The sequence below is a fragment of the Xyrauchen texanus genome, chromosome 4 (genome assembly GCF_025860055.1).
Source record: "Xyrauchen texanus isolate HMW12.3.18 chromosome 4, RBS_HiC_50CHRs, whole genome shotgun sequence".
Taxonomy (NCBI): Eukaryota; Metazoa; Chordata; class Actinopteri; order Cypriniformes; family Catostomidae; genus Xyrauchen; species Xyrauchen texanus.
In genome coordinates this window covers 17,077,825-17,093,109 of record NC_068279.1, presented here as the reverse complement: position 1 = coordinate 17,093,109, position 15,285 = coordinate 17,077,825, and the positions used below count along the sequence as shown (strand labels likewise).

The 15,285-nt window shown below is 35.9% G+C and overlaps 2 protein-coding genes across 2 annotated transcripts; one reads left to right on the top strand and one right to left on the bottom strand.

The window, feature by feature from the left end:
- Nucleotides 1-581: 581 nt before the first annotated feature.
- LOC127643186 (protein FAM219A-like) lies at nt 582-8,703 on the top strand. The gene is made up of 6 exons (XM_052125807.1): nt 582-1,066; nt 1,993-2,092; nt 2,227-2,329; nt 2,526-2,606; nt 5,825-5,879; nt 6,298-8,703. Exons 1-6 carry the CDS (start codon nt 1,010-1,012, stop codon nt 6,454-6,456), a joined length of 555 nt encoding a protein of 184 aa, XP_051981767.1. The 5' UTR covers nt 582-1,009; the 3' UTR covers nt 6,457-8,703.
- A 140-nt stretch (nt 8,704-8,843) lies between these two features.
- LOC127643185 (Krueppel-like factor 9) lies at nt 8,844-12,671 on the bottom strand. The gene is made up of 2 exons (XM_052125806.1): nt 11,872-12,671; nt 8,844-11,031 (listed from the first exon to the last, which is right to left on the bottom strand). The coding sequence occupies exons 1-2, from the start codon at nt 12,278-12,280 to the stop codon at nt 10,763-10,765; spliced, it is 678 nt and encodes a 225-aa protein (XP_051981766.1). The 5' UTR covers nt 12,281-12,671; the 3' UTR covers nt 8,844-10,762.
- Nucleotides 12,672-15,285: the final 2,614 nt, after the last annotated feature.

The window sequence follows — 15,285 nt, the reverse complement described above, 5'->3', positions numbered from 1 at the left end:
TATATATATATATATATATATATGGCTCATCCTATTAACATTGACATTACACAGTAGCCTATATACAGTACTTAACTTAAATTGCACAATTAAATAAAGTATATGGTAGAATTCTTACAAATTTAAAATGTAACCCTCCCCTCCTAGTTTTCACTGATGCAAAATCATCATGACTTTGTCATATCTTCCCAGCAATCTGGCCAAACCAAACATGGTCGATACTAATCATTGCAAGACCACTAAGAAGATCCTGTGTCATGCTGTAGCCTATAGGCCAACTGTTTATCATTGTTATCTTATGTTTGTTCATAATGTAAGAATACATTATGAACATCCATAATCCTAACCATATAGCACCTTTATCCCATCGTGATCTTGCAAGCTGTGCCGGGGCAGGGTGGCACGATTTGGGGCACCTATATCTCCTATCGCGATCTTTCGAGCTCTGTGCGGTGGCACAATTTGGGACACATTTCTCCCATCGCGATCTTGCGAGCCAGGGGCGAGGCGGCACAATTCGGGGCACCTTTCTCCCATCGCGATTTTGCGAACTCTGTGCGGGGGCGGTCTGGCTGGTACCCTGTGCCGCCCCAGAGAGCATTGCCACCCTAGGCGCCTGGCTATATCGCCTATGCCAGGATCCGCTACTGCGTCCAACACAACATAACCCTGCACAAAATATAGCCATCTTAAGGTTGCACACACCTTCAGATAAACCCTATGTATTTGTGATGCTGGTTTTGGGTGGAGCAGCAGATATCAGTCGATGGCGTTGAGCGTGGCGAAAGACTGACTTCTCCCGGAAGTGGGTGGTTTAGTCGCCACTCGGTCACTGCTGGCTAATGAGCGATCGCTGGGATGAAGGAGAGTTGGGGACATTCTTACGGCTGAAAAATATCCAACGACATATTTCTAAAATAATTATATTTTTAAGAAAATATAGTTGCGGTCCACCGCAGAAACCTCTCACAAACGCTATCAGAAAAAGCCCAGACACCTCGCCGCCAAGATGATGGAAGAAATTGACAGATTCCAGGTGCCGACTGAGGCAGAGATACAGCCATTTGTAAGTTTTAAACGAAATGTATTAATTAATAAATAATAAAAGCACAAATGTTGTCAGTATTTAATATTTTTTAATGAACTGGTTTGGTTTAATATGAACTGATGGCCGGAGGATTTCATTGGTCCCATATTGTGCCGTTTCTTCAGAACGGACCGTTACTTTTATAATAATGCCACATATCTTTTATTATGTCAGATCGATTAGGTCGCTTCTGTAGGCTGTGGATGTTGTATATATTTAGCTAGCTAATATAAGGTTGCTACTGTGATGCTGCGCACAGAGGACACCGCTCTGCTATATGACTCCCTGCAACGAAAACAACATCATCTTCACCCCAAGTTATTCAAATGTCTTGGCGGACCTCCAGCGTAACACTGTCTTTAACATACAATGACCATGCTGAAAATGTCGGCATGTTTTATGAATCTTGTAGAGGCCTTCTTTGTCGTAGATTGCCTCATTATGCAGAATACGTGCTTTGGTACCCGAATAATCCCCTGAAGAATACCCCTCCCGGCTAATTCCAAATCCATCAATAAATCGCAGGAAAATAACAACATTTTGATCTCTGTGTTCAAAGAGCAAACATTAGGGCCCATATTCAACAAATGACCAATGCCATTTGAACAAGCATATTTGATTTGTTCTAAAACATGTGACAAGCAATCAAGACCAGATGTCTTCGAAAACAAATCTTAATACACATGATGTTCAATACTAGGTACATTTTTGGTAAAACGAATAGCAAGATGTGTTGCATTGCGCCATTATGCCCATTTGATGCATGCCATTCCCATCCAGGATTGCTGAAAAATAGTCAAGAGCAAAGCCCTTGTCAGGAAGAACAAAAATCAAATAAACTTTGACATTGATCAATGAAACTGGACAGCCCTGACATTTCTTTTCCCTTTTCGCTCTGACACCAGGATCCAGCATCGTCAACCGCATCAGAGGCTGATTCAGATACCAGGGAGAGCGAGCCTGCCACTCTAAACTATAAACCTTCTCCCATTCACATGAAGATAGGTGAGTTTCGTGTTAGTCCATACTGCCAATGCTATGCACTTACATTCATAGCATCTGTCTGTTACTAAATGCATTGCAATTCTTTGTTTTAAACACATAGTGTGCTGACTGCACCATATTTTCCCTCTGTATAGACAAACAGAGAGAGCTTGCTAGAAAAGGATCACTGAAAAATGGCAATGCTGGAAGCCCTGTCAATCAACAACCCAAGAAAAATAATGTGATGGTCCGGACAAGGTACAATTGTCCACTTTATATGGAATGTTGTTTAGAGAAAGTTATCCCTTTTGAAAACAATATCAGGTAAAACCTGATATTGTTTTCAAAAGGGACCTGTTTTAGTGCACATTCATTCACAAACCTAACAAAATGACTGCAAGGATCTTTAATGCTAATTCTGTTGCTCTGTCTCACTTTTTCTCTCTCCATTCAGGCTAGTGGTTCCCAATAAAGGCTACTCCTCTTTAGACCAGAATCCAGATGAGAAGCCTTTAGTTGCTCTGGACACAGACAGGTAAGCTTCTCACTCATTCCTACACTGATTTATTTATGTCCTCATACGCTAAAAAATTAAATGGTCAACCTATATATGTGCTTCATGTGGTAACATCTAAATTAAGACAAAATATTATTTAAAATGAATGAATCAACCTGAATACATTAGGTTACATCCTTAAAACACCTTTTTTTGTATTAGATCAGCCAGAAATAGCACCTTAATGTAACAATCACAGGTTACCACTTTTTACACAAAAATGAAGATTCTCTCATCATTTACTTACCCTCATACCATCCCAGATGTGTATGGCTTCCTTTCTTCTACTGAACACAAATGAAGACATTTTAAGAAGAATATCTCAGCTCTGTTGGTCCATTTAATACAAGTGAATGGTGGCCTGAACTTTGAAGTTTCAAAAATCATTATAAATACAGAGTCCAGTGGTTAAATCCATGTCTTCTGAAGTGATATGATAGGTGTGGGTGAGAAACAGATCAATATTTAAGTCCTTTTTTACTATAAATGTTTTTTGCTGATTTGCATTCTTTGTGCATATTGTCACCTACTGGCAGGGAGAAGAATTTATAATAAAAAAGGACTTAAATATTGATCTGTTTCTCACTCACCCCTGTAATATCCCTTCTGAAGACATGGATTTAACCTCTGGAGTCCTATGAATTACTTTTTGTTCTGCCTTTATATGCTTTTTGGAGCTTCAACTTCGGTACACTTTCATTTGCATTATATGGACCAACAGAGCTGAGATATTCTCCTAAAGATCTTAGTTTGTGTTCAGCAGAAGACAGAAAGCCATGATGTCATGGAGTGAGTAAATGATGGAATAATTTTCAATAAAAAAATAATTATCTTAAAATATTTGTTTACTTAGAGAAAGAAAAAAGAGAAGGAAACACACACACACACACACACACACACACACACACACACACACACACACACACACACACACACACACACACACACACACACAGTATATACGTATATAGATTAATATATCTCTACATACATAAATATTAAAATAGAAAAAAGAAAAGAAAGTAAAACAGGATGCTAATTTCAGTAACCATATATTTTCAAGCATATTCCATAAATAACATGTGCAATTAATACCTTTAAGAAACAAATTACATGAAAAAGAAAGAAAGTTAAAACCACATCCTCGTTTTAAGTGTTAAATTAGATCATCAAACATCATACCTCATAATTATTTAAATAATTATGTTCAAAAATGAAAACTCAAAGATCGGAAGAGAACAGTCTATTTAATTATAATGCGTTTGAGCAAATCTCCTCTATATTCACATTCCAGGCTTTTATTATTAATTTAAATGTTACTTTCTCCATTTGGTATATTTCCGAAATTGTTTCTCTCAGTCTTTGAGATTGAGTGGGGTTCTGGTTTAAACCCATTTTTTGTAATCTGTTTTAAAGCTGCTATTCTGATTACCCTAAATGTATATTGTTCAGTTTTATTCATAAGGACAATGGCATTTTACACAAAATAAGGTTTTCTGGAAGTATTTCTATTGTGCAACTAAATATTAGGTTAATCTGTCTAATCACTTAATTCCAATAAATTGTAAATTTAAAGCACCCTAGAATATGACTATAATGAGCTTTATTTTCTCCACAGTTTCGCCAACAATCCCCTTTTACCAAACTATTGTATTTACTTTGAATAACAGGTGTTATAGAAAAATCTCATATTCCCTTTGGTTTGGCCTTGAGTAGTTCGAAATGTTTTATATAATATTTCTTCCCAGTCTTGCTGACTGATTTATTTTTAATTCACCCTCCCACCTACATATAATTTTACTCTTGAGTGTCCTGTACATCTCCTTCAAGTGCACTCTTTAAAGATCCTACATTTTGCATTGGATTAGTTTATTGTATGTATTAATAATGTAATTAGTTTTATTTAGTAAAATTTTTTATTTATTTTACTTTAACATTGCTTAATAAATAGCTTCTTACCTCTAAATAATAAAACAAAATTGAATTTGGAAGCTCATACCTTTTGATAGGTTTGAAAAGAATCCATTCATTTATCAGTGAACAATTGAAGATTTTCAGACCTCTGTCTGCCCAAAACTTAAATGTATTTTCTAATCTATTTGTCAAGAAATCAGGATCTTTAGCAATTTCTTGTAAATGAACTATATCTTCCTTAATTTTACTATTTTTACTTATTTCTACCCAAACTCTATAAGTACTACTAATACAAATATTATCTATTAATTTAAATGTATTGCTTTTTTTGGATAAGAACAAAGATATATAGATTCCTCTATTTGATAAATTTACATCTTCCTCCATTTCACTGTAGATTCTTCATTCATCCAAATCAATACAGGTTGAATTTGGGCAGCTTTATTGTCATTTATTACATTTGGGAGTCTTAGTCCTCCAAGCCTTTTTGATAACTTAAGAATTTTAAAACCAATTGTAGGTTTCCTATTATCCCATATATATTTACAAAGTATATTGTCATCCCATTGTTTAAAAACCCTTTGTGTTATAGGTTTTGAAAAAGAAAAAGAAACCTAGGGAGAATATTCATTTTTATAGTTTCTATTCATTTTGCGAGGGTCAGGGGAATAAATCTCCATTGTTTTAAATCTTCCTTAAGTTGATTTTCTAGGAACCCATAATTATATTTGTATAATTCTAAAAGATTTTGTGGTATACTCCAAATTGAATTTAAATTGTTTTGTCTTTTTCCTCTAGCCAATGGTGGGCCCAAAATCATACTTTCTGATTTAGACTCATTTAATTTATATCCTGACACTGTACTTATATTGCTGAATAACGTCCATCATTACTGTAAGAGATTTATTTATATTTGTCACATATAATATAACATCGTTGGCTTACATTGATAACTTATGTTCTTCGTCTATAACTACTCCTTTTATTTGCTTATGACTTTTAATTAATTCAGCTAAAGGCTCCATATATGAAATACAGATCGGGGCGTCAATGGGTCTTTTCATTTTTGGGTGAACTTTTCCTTTAAGGATTTATTTCGACTTGAGCTAACTCTTGAAATTAATTTTGCTGGTGTAATCTAATGTGTTCAGGTATTTTTTTTTTATTAATCAAACCAGTTAATTTAGATGACGATGTTACCACATGAAGCACATTTTTTTCAGTTAATATTGTTTCGGTGTAGGCCCCAGACATCAAACAAACTGTTTTCTCTTGCCTCACAGCGATGACGACTTTGACATGTCTAGATATTCCTCATCAGGATACTCGTCAGCTGAGGTGAGATCTCTAAGGGAATAGATACCTAATAACTCTAGTCCTTAGCTCCATGCCACAGCCATCATGAAAGTAGACTTCCTTCACAAAAGTCTCTCTTAGTCGACACATAATTCTTTTATGCACAAAATTCCTCTTTGCCTTAATTTTCTCTCCTTATTCTCCTTTAAAATTCATCATTGCTCTATTCTTATTGTACTGCTTGCACTGCATCATATTCATTATGTTGTTCATATCATTGAATCATAAAATGTCTTCAAATAAGCTATTGTGCCAACCACAATGTAAGAATACAGGTCTTATTAATCTATAAAATAACTGCTGCCAGGAAAGTCTAATGAATTACTATGATTTAATTAAGCATTTGTCACCATGACAGTTAAACAGCACAGCCTGATATGCTGTTCATTGCATTCTACAGCAGATAAACCAGGACCTGAACATTCAACTACTAAAAGATGGATACAGGCTGGATGAGATCCCTGACGATGAAGACCTGGATCTCATACCGCCAAAATCTGTCAACTCAACCTGCATGTGCTGCCAAGCCACTTCTTCCACTGCTTGTCAAATCCAGTAAACTCACATTTCTTCCCTCCCTTTGCTCCCTGTCAATCTCTCCCTATCTGTTTTCTTTAATAGTCTCAGTCAAAACATCTAGTCAGTATTACAAAGGGAAATGTACAGTAAATGTTATGATGAACATGGTTTACAGGAAAATGTGAACACACAAAAAACACATTATATGTATGCACACATTTACTATAACATATGATTCTTAACATGACTACTATCGGTTGCTTCCTCCTATGGCAGGATACGCACTGTAAGCTAATAAGCTGGAGAGAGTCTGCTGTCTTGCATCTCCTATCCAGCATTGTGTTATAAGTGAACATAGAAAAAATAAAGCATTAAAAAGCTTTAATTATGAATTAAACAAAACTTGATGTTACAGAGAGTTTGAAATAGCTTATATACAGAATTTTCTGCTTTCATGTTGCACTCGTTGCATTAACTTTGTCGTTACGGTATGTAACTGGTTGGATGTTTATTGTTAGTGGCTGCTATTGAGGCTATACTGTACTTCAGTTTGTTTCCGTTTAACATTTTGCATGTTGGTGCGTTTGTACTGCAGCGCTAACAGCAGCCTTGTCTGGTATGCACCTGAGCATCACACTTTTAAAAACGTAATATCTCACATATTTATTTGTGTTTATCTGAATCACATTTGCATCAGCACTGGATTACAGACTAATTAAAATAATGGAAATGTTTCTTTACAGTGACCCTTTTTAGATAGTCTGAATAGTTTTACCTGATTGGAAATGGAAGTGTAGCAGTAGTTCTGTCTGGAAGACACAGTAGCATTACACCATTTATTTAATTCAGGCATTTCATCCAATTATAATCCTGCATCTGCTTTATCTTTATAAACTCTGCAGCTGTCTTTCATAGCTCGTTATGCACGTTGATTTCACCCCCATCTACCCATTCACGACCAGTTTAGGTCCAGTCCTGCAGTAGGCGTAAGTTCCTCTCCCATGCCGTGTTTTCTGCCAGGATCTGACATCTGAACGAGAATCTAAGAGCTGAACCGTAGCACAGGGTTTACATGATTATTCTCAATTATTCTCGTATCTTTCTCTTAGAAATGTCAAGGCCTGGGCTAATGTTATTTTCACAATACCATGTCACCACGGACCTAAGATGATAAAAATTCTTATATGAAGACCTATTCTGAGTGACTGTCTCTCACTGCAGGTTATAAAATGTTCAATATTTAAAGCTCATGTAAGCTTATTTATAAAGAATTGTTTTATTCAAGGAGATGTTCAGAAATCAAACAGTAGTGGCTGATCTGATCAGGTGATCCTGCCAAATAATTTTTATGTACATTTTTTGTGGAATGTGCTTTCTGTTCTTTATAATTTAGCATATATATGATAAATATCTCATGGAAATCAGTTACTTCTCATTCAGTACTTTCGCAGATACCATGGGCTGTTTATACACATACCGTTTTCCACTGGTTTTAGGAGCTACATACAGAATGTTAGCTTTGTCAAAATAATACATTTTTTCAGCCTGTCTTAACATCCATTATTATTATTAAACATGATTAATTCTGTCAATGATGAAGCTGCAATATTTGTGTGTTATTTTGCACTGTTCCTCAACACATTCAATCCTTTTCCAGGTTATAGCTTACCCTTCTTTTGAGTTTTGAAGCCAAACACAGGATTTTCATAAGGCTATTTTATATATTATGTACACATTTTCATGATCAAGCTGTTTCACAAAATCCAAATTTTAACTTCTCTTATTCACCATTTAGTCTATCTTAACTATGACTAAAATGTAATAGCCTGATGTGTTCAATTAAAAGCGTAACCAAAGGTGAGAACTTGTGGATGGATAAAAGCAGTGTTTTCTGTCATAAATGTAACAAATGATGTGGGAAAGCCCATTTATGTGATATGTTGTTATCGGTTTCAGTGATATCAATAAAATCTCACCTGAATTATGATTTACTAATTTCAAGACCGAAAGAAAGCCCATGCAGCTTGATTGTGAGCTTTATGAAACGATAATTGTTATTGTTATTATATATATTTAATTAGAATTTACACAAGCAAATGTAACCCTTACTGTCATCTTTCATTTGTTTTAATGTGTCAGCCTGTAATGCCATAATTTGCAGGCAATGAAATTAAAAATATGAATGTTGCACTTAAATGATATTGATGTAAAGTACAGAATATATAAGTACAATTGTAGTAGCTCAAAGTTTAAATATATACAGTACATATAAAAGTAATTGATACATCACAACCTTGCCATTCAAACTGTGCAACTGAGACATTTTTTTTGTAAATTAAAGTGAAATATTCCTCAGTATCTTGCTAATACATTTTACAAACTAAGTTGATGGAACCTCAAAACACAAGGCACAGGCTGAGTCCAGCATTTTTACAATGACAGTGTATTTGAAATGACCTGCTTCCTGAATAAAAGCTCACCGTGAGAACAATTGAGAAGAAATCAATACAGATAATTTGTTACAATAAAAACAAACTGTGTTGATCAGTTCCCATAACATAAAATTAATATATAAAAAAGAGTCTATATAGTCTATAAAATAAACTGAATAAAGGTCCAGCAGATGGATGTGTCATTAAGTATAATTCACATGTGTATTATCGTGGCTGGTTAAGCACAATGGCTGATCAACATGGCAGATTTAAACTGAATATAGATTCAAATGACAGTAATATTTCAAGTAAACAGTTGAACAGCTGAATTCAAGAGAATGTGAAATTGAAAACCCCAATGCATTCTGAAAGCAATATTACCTGGAAATAAACTAACAATATATGTTAATGACCTAGTTCATTGATTGAATGTAAATGCTATCAGAACACTAATAAAACAAAGGTGAGTGGGAGAAATATATAATGTTCTGTCTCCAGTAGTGCAATAATAAATTAAATCATGCATCTGTCTGGAAATCAAAGGCAACACAGATCTCACTGCATGTCCTCCCATAACAAACCTCTAGATGGCGGTGTTTAACTGTAGCCTATATGTGAAGCTCTAGTAGCATCACCCTTTATGAAGGCTGATAAAAATACAAATAATAATAAAAAATCTTTTAAAAATAATAATAATGAAAAAAGTCTCAAAAGAATTAAAAAATAGTGTTCTGAATAAACTGTATCTTCAGTGCTTGAATCCACTGAAGAATAATATACAATCATTTGCATAACTGAAATTAAAGGTTCACCCAAAATGTTTAATTCTCTTATTAATTACTCACCCTTATTCCATCCCAGATGTGTATGAATTTCTTTCTTCTGCTTAACAAAAACAAAGATTATTAGAAGAAAATCTCAGCTCTGCATAGATCCACACAATGCAAGCAAATGGGTACCAAAAATGGAAAGCTCCAAAAAGCAGCATAAAAGTAATCTATAAGACTTCAGTTGTTAAATCTATATCTTCAGAAGCAATATGATAGGTGTGGGTGAGAAACAGATATATATTTAAGTCCTTTTTTACTATAAATTCTTCTCCCTGCCCAGTAGGTGGTTATATGCACAGAGAATGCATATCACCAAAAACAAAAGAAGAATGTGAAAGTGTAGATTTTCTTTAAAAAAAATAACTTAAATATTGATCTGTTTTCCATCCACACCTATCACGTCACCTCAGAAGATATAGATTTAACCACTGAAGTCTTATAGGTTACTTTTACGCTGCCTTTATGTGCTTTTTGGAGCTTCAAATGTTTGGCACCCATTCACTTGCATTGTGAGGACCTACAGAGCTGAAACATAAAAAGTTATACACATCTGGGATGGGATTTGGCTAAGAAAATAATGAGATCATTTTGATTTTTGTATGAACTACTCCTTTAAAGTATGTCAATAATCCAATGCTATTGCTTAAAAATGGTTTAAAATGTATGCAAAAGCATGTTTGCGTGAGTAAAACCTCATTAAGTTAATATTTCAAGTACCCAACAGTAAAGCGCAGACAATGTTTTACGATTCATAGCAAGATTTTTTGGAACCTATCGCACCCTGTACTGCAAAATCTGAAACTTCAATATGATCTTTAATATGTGTATCTGTTTCACCAAGCGCAATAGGTCTATATCTTTAGAATACATTCATGTTTCTTTGACTAAGTGAGAGAGTAATAAATCCTCTCTCTGTTGAAATGAATCCCTTATCTTTGTGGTAAGTGAATGATAATTTATAAATATAGCTATTTAGATGAAGTAGGCTTACTCTTGGACTAATGTTCATTACATTGTTTCAGCCTAAAGAGGTAATGATGATTTCTGTCCGTCCCGTTGAGGATACAGTGGGCCATGCGGTTGCTCAGACACCAGCAGACACATGATCAGAGGATGATATGGACGCAGAAGAGCGTCGTCTTCGTCCGGTGGGACCCTGGAGCATATTGGGGTGGAAACCGACGTGTCTACGGGCATGCTTGGTGAGATGATCGCTTCGCATGAAGCATTTGTCGCAGAGCGGGCACATGAAACGCTTCTCCCCTGTGTGCGTGCGGAAGTGTCGCGTCAGTTCGTCCGAGCGCGAGAATTTCTTCGCGCAGCCAGGCCAGGTGCACTGAAAGGGTCGCTCACCTAAAAACACATCCAAGAGACTAAATTTAATGGCGTATTTTTTATTAGCCTATTTCAGAGTAGGCCATCGGTAGGAGACAGCTAATCAGTTCAAAATCGTTCATAAACACCACATGATTGGACTTTATATGGGACAATTTTGTTTTTCTATAAGTAGTGAACTTGTTGAATCTGTGGGATCGGCTCCGCTAGGCTACAAAAATGTGACTGTGACGTCATAGCTGCGCCCATAGGTTATATGCGGTTATTTTAGTGGGTGTCGCATTGAAGTATGCGGATCATCAAGGGCCAGTGACTGGGACACCATTCGAGATAAAAAAAATAAAAAAGATGTAATTGAATAGAACATATTAGAAATATGCAAATCATAAATAAACCAGTTTAAAGAAAATCTAAGTTAATACATTCTCAAAATGGGTCTAACCAAATCATTAGGCTGCTATTAACAAACTATAGGCTACTTTTGTAAAGTCATATTTACGCAATTATTTGATAGCAATAACAATGTGGAATCGTATGATCACACTGTGTTCTTCTGACTAACAATGTTGACTAAGCAACTTCAGATATTGTTTGCTCACACTTTTTATTAGTAACAGTGTCAACTGTTCCACCCTCGTGTGTACCCTTGAGCTCCGCCTGCGGTCACACCCACCGTAACATGAGTTGCTATTTCTTAAATCGAACTGTTCCATGGAACACGCTAACTATGTGCGTAACACTAGACGGACATCCGATTCTAATTATTGCAATTAGTCCAATCTAAGTAACTATAGGCTACTCATAATAGTTTGTATATAGGCCTACATCAATACATTCAACCGCGCTTATCTTTCTTACCGGTGTGTACTCTGAAGTGCGCCTTAAGATGAGACGATTTGCCATATATTTTACCACAGCCAGCATACGGACAACAGTGTCTTTTCTCCACTGCCACATGCAGTCTGTTCCGTGTCCTTTTCACCCTGCTCGTGGCCTTTCTGCAGCGCTCTGTAAACCCACATTTCTCACGGTTGTCCCTCACACCGACTTGATTCTCCGCATCACTGTCCACCATACATTTGGTGCTGATGCCGCTGCCAAGAGCGCTCGGAATACACTGATTTAGGTCCAGCAGAATCATTGCCACCATTAACAGAGTCCGACTCTCTTGATTTTCTTCAGATCCCTCCTCGCCGGCTAGTTTGTCTGAGCAGTCACTCCTCGAGCCCGGCACCAATGGCGTTGCTGCAATATCAAAGTCCGTCATAATTACGCAAATATCCTTGTAACGAAGTAGTAACCTACAGTACCACAAATACTTCAAAACAACAATTCGCAAACTAATGAGTGTACTTTCTCATCATACGCATCTCGATACAGATGACTCAAGAAAACGTGCTTCACACCTACACGTTTCTGTTCTAATGTGACTGCTAGATTGACAATAGTGCTTCGTATCAGTTCCAGGCGATCGTATCAAACTTATATCGCTAGTATATACACACACAAATAATCGAAGAAACATCCCATGTCTATTCTAAAAATTATCTAGAATGTGTGTAAACTTGGCTTGCTGTCATCCCCTTCTTCCCTCACAAATGTATCAACTCTGCGACGCTGTTTGCTGGTCATTTCTAAAAGAAAGTACTTCGCGGAATCCCAAGGTGTTTATCATAAAGCTCGTACCTGATTGGACACTGAGTGACGCTTTGAATGCACTACCAGGAATCACCCAGGCAGCATCAGATTGAAGGTTCAGGGATCCAATAGTATTCTGAGTATCAGATGAGGGGCGTACTAACATACTAAGAACAGCATGTGCCCACAGAGTTTCTGCACCGTTTCAGTCAATAAAACAATATAAGAAGAGTGCATATGGGTTGAATGTGTGCAACACACTCATGTGAAAAATATCGGACTGACATTTAAACAAGTAAAAGTCACGGTACCTCATTACAATTAGTGTGTTAGCATTAACAATAGTTAACTACATTAGTTGACATGAACTAATAATGAACAATACTTCTACAGCACTCATTAATCTTGGTTTATGTTCATTGCTACATATAGGCCAACTAATATAAAAAATAAAAAAATCTGTGTATGTTAACATTAGTTAATGTATTACAAACTAACAAGAATATGCAATATGAATATAACAATAGTATTTTTATTAATTAACGTGAAACAAGATGAATATATAATGTAAATAATAATTGTAAATTTTGGTTCATGAGTATGATAATTGAGCAAGGGTTATGTACAATCAGTCTGGTTGTTATCACAAAAGAACTCCGACAGGGTGATCAGGTCTTGTATTAACCTGAAAGGGATTATTTTGCATAAAAAAAATTAATAAATAAAAATTGACTGACTGTACACTATCCCGCTTATTACATGGCTACAAACTAAATAAATAAGTACATGGACATAAAATATAATTTGCACTGAAATTATGTAAATAAGTGTAAATAAGTGTGAGAAGAAATAAATCGCTGAATAGCTAAAAATCACCACCAGTTTGGGACGCAGTGTTTAATTTGTCATCCGAGAAGTAGTAAAGATGGTCCGGAATAACCAGATGAGCTGACTGATGCGTGGATGTGCGGTTGTTACTCAAAATATCAGATCACTAGATGGCGCCATTGACAAATCAGAATTGAATATTCCAGAGAGCTGTGTAATAATTAATATTAACAAATATAACTTTAAGTGTTACCAAAGTCACAATGGACAAGGTCACACTGATTACAGTGCAAGTCTGGTTCACATTTAAATTAGCATTCAGTGAAAAAAAAAGATATTAAAATAACCATAGAAATCAGTAACTAATAACACACAAAACACCAACGTATGAGGTAAATATTGTATAAATAAGTGAAGATATAGGACTAACAATGAATATATTTGAACAGTGGTTAAATGACTGAACTCTGTCTCACTGTCACAACCACGTTATATGGAAAGGGCAGTAAACAACAATTTCCTTGCAGAATGTCCTGCTATCCACACTTGACATTATATACAGTCTTTTATCGCTCAATTTTCATGGAAACAGGTTGCATTGAAACATTTGAGTATATGCAAACTACAGCTAACACATGAGACTCTAGTTCGTTTGAAATTTAAGTCTTTTAATTTAAATAAAGAATGCCCATATGCATTTGAGCAGGCTTTTTATCCTCTACATGAATAGCCTATCTTTAGTAGAAACTTTGAGGCAGGCCCTTGCAAAGAGCTTTTGGAAAATGGAAACTCAGCCAATGAGAGCGAATGTAACATGACTCTTTTCGGAGTAATCTTCGGACATGGGGAGGTTCACACTGGGACACAATTCTGGGAAAATATTGACAACGAAGGGAACAGCCCCCACGACCCTCTGAGTATTGCAAGAGTTTGCCCATAGGCATGCCTGACAGAATGACTACAATATTGTAACACGGTTACAGTTGTGGAAAGTTCAATTCGGGACAATATATCCACACAGTTAAACTACATCAAACAATCCTTATATCATCACAGAGAGCAGCAGAATACTTACGTAGTCTGAAAAGATAGCTTTTAAAATTAGATACAGTTGTACTGTTACTTTCTTTTACAGCCTGTTGTGGCTGACACTTTAATTACGTTTCTTTATTAATATTTTTAGTCAAATTAAATGGAATTTCGTCATTGCAAATTAACCCATTGGTTAAGATTAACTCCCGAAGCTGTTGTTTACATTGGTTTAGTATTTGGAAAACTTTGCAACATGTTAACACATGTCTAACAAATCATCTCGTTTTTAACAACTCTGTCAATACAGATAGGGTCACGTTGTTCTTATTTTACTTTAACCAGACCCACACACGTTGCTGTTTTTCTGGAACAGAATGTACCTTGTCGTGAACTAGAAGTGAACTTGAACGCCTCCCTACGTCGCAGTCATGACAGTGCAAGCAAACATCCGTAACCCTGATGCGGTTGTCAGAGCCCTTCTATCAAGGCGAGCCTACAAGGTTAGCAACAATTGGCGAGGAGACTGTTTTTTTTTTTTTGTTTGTTTTTTAAATGAATGTCTATAGAAGAGATGCTTGAGTGCGCTGAATAAACTTATTTTGTGAGGCAACAGCTCATCATGTTTTACATTAAACAATGATTTTCGAGTGAACTATGTGTGGAGTTTAATACGATAAAATTGCTGTTTATAAGGGAAGCGGACTATTTTGCGACATGTAGGTGTCAGTTGAGGGCTCTTCCCTTTCATTTGTATCGTGTCGCAAATGGTTAATT

Bases quoted from the DNA above. Each gene is read 5' to 3' on its own strand.
- LOC127643186 (XM_052125807.1), top strand. From the start codon at position 1,010: ATGATGGAAGAAATTGACAGATTCCAGGTGCCGACTGAGGCAGAGATA. The intron at 2,330-2,525 runs GTACAATTGTCC...CTCTCCATTCAG, and splicing joins AATGTGATGGTCCGGACAAG to GCTAGTGGTTCCCAATAAAG. The intron at 5,880-6,297 runs GTGAGATCTCTA...TGCATTCTACAG, and splicing joins CAGGATACTCGTCAGCTGAG to CAGATAAACCAGGACCTGAA.
- LOC127643185 (XM_052125806.1), bottom strand. From the start codon at position 12,280: ATGACGGACTTTGATATTGCAGCAACGCCATTGGTGCCGGGCTCGAGG. The intron at 11,032-11,871 runs GTAAGAAAGATA...ATGTGTTTTTAG, and splicing joins GCACTTCAGAGTACACACCG to GTGAGCGACCCTTTCAGTGC.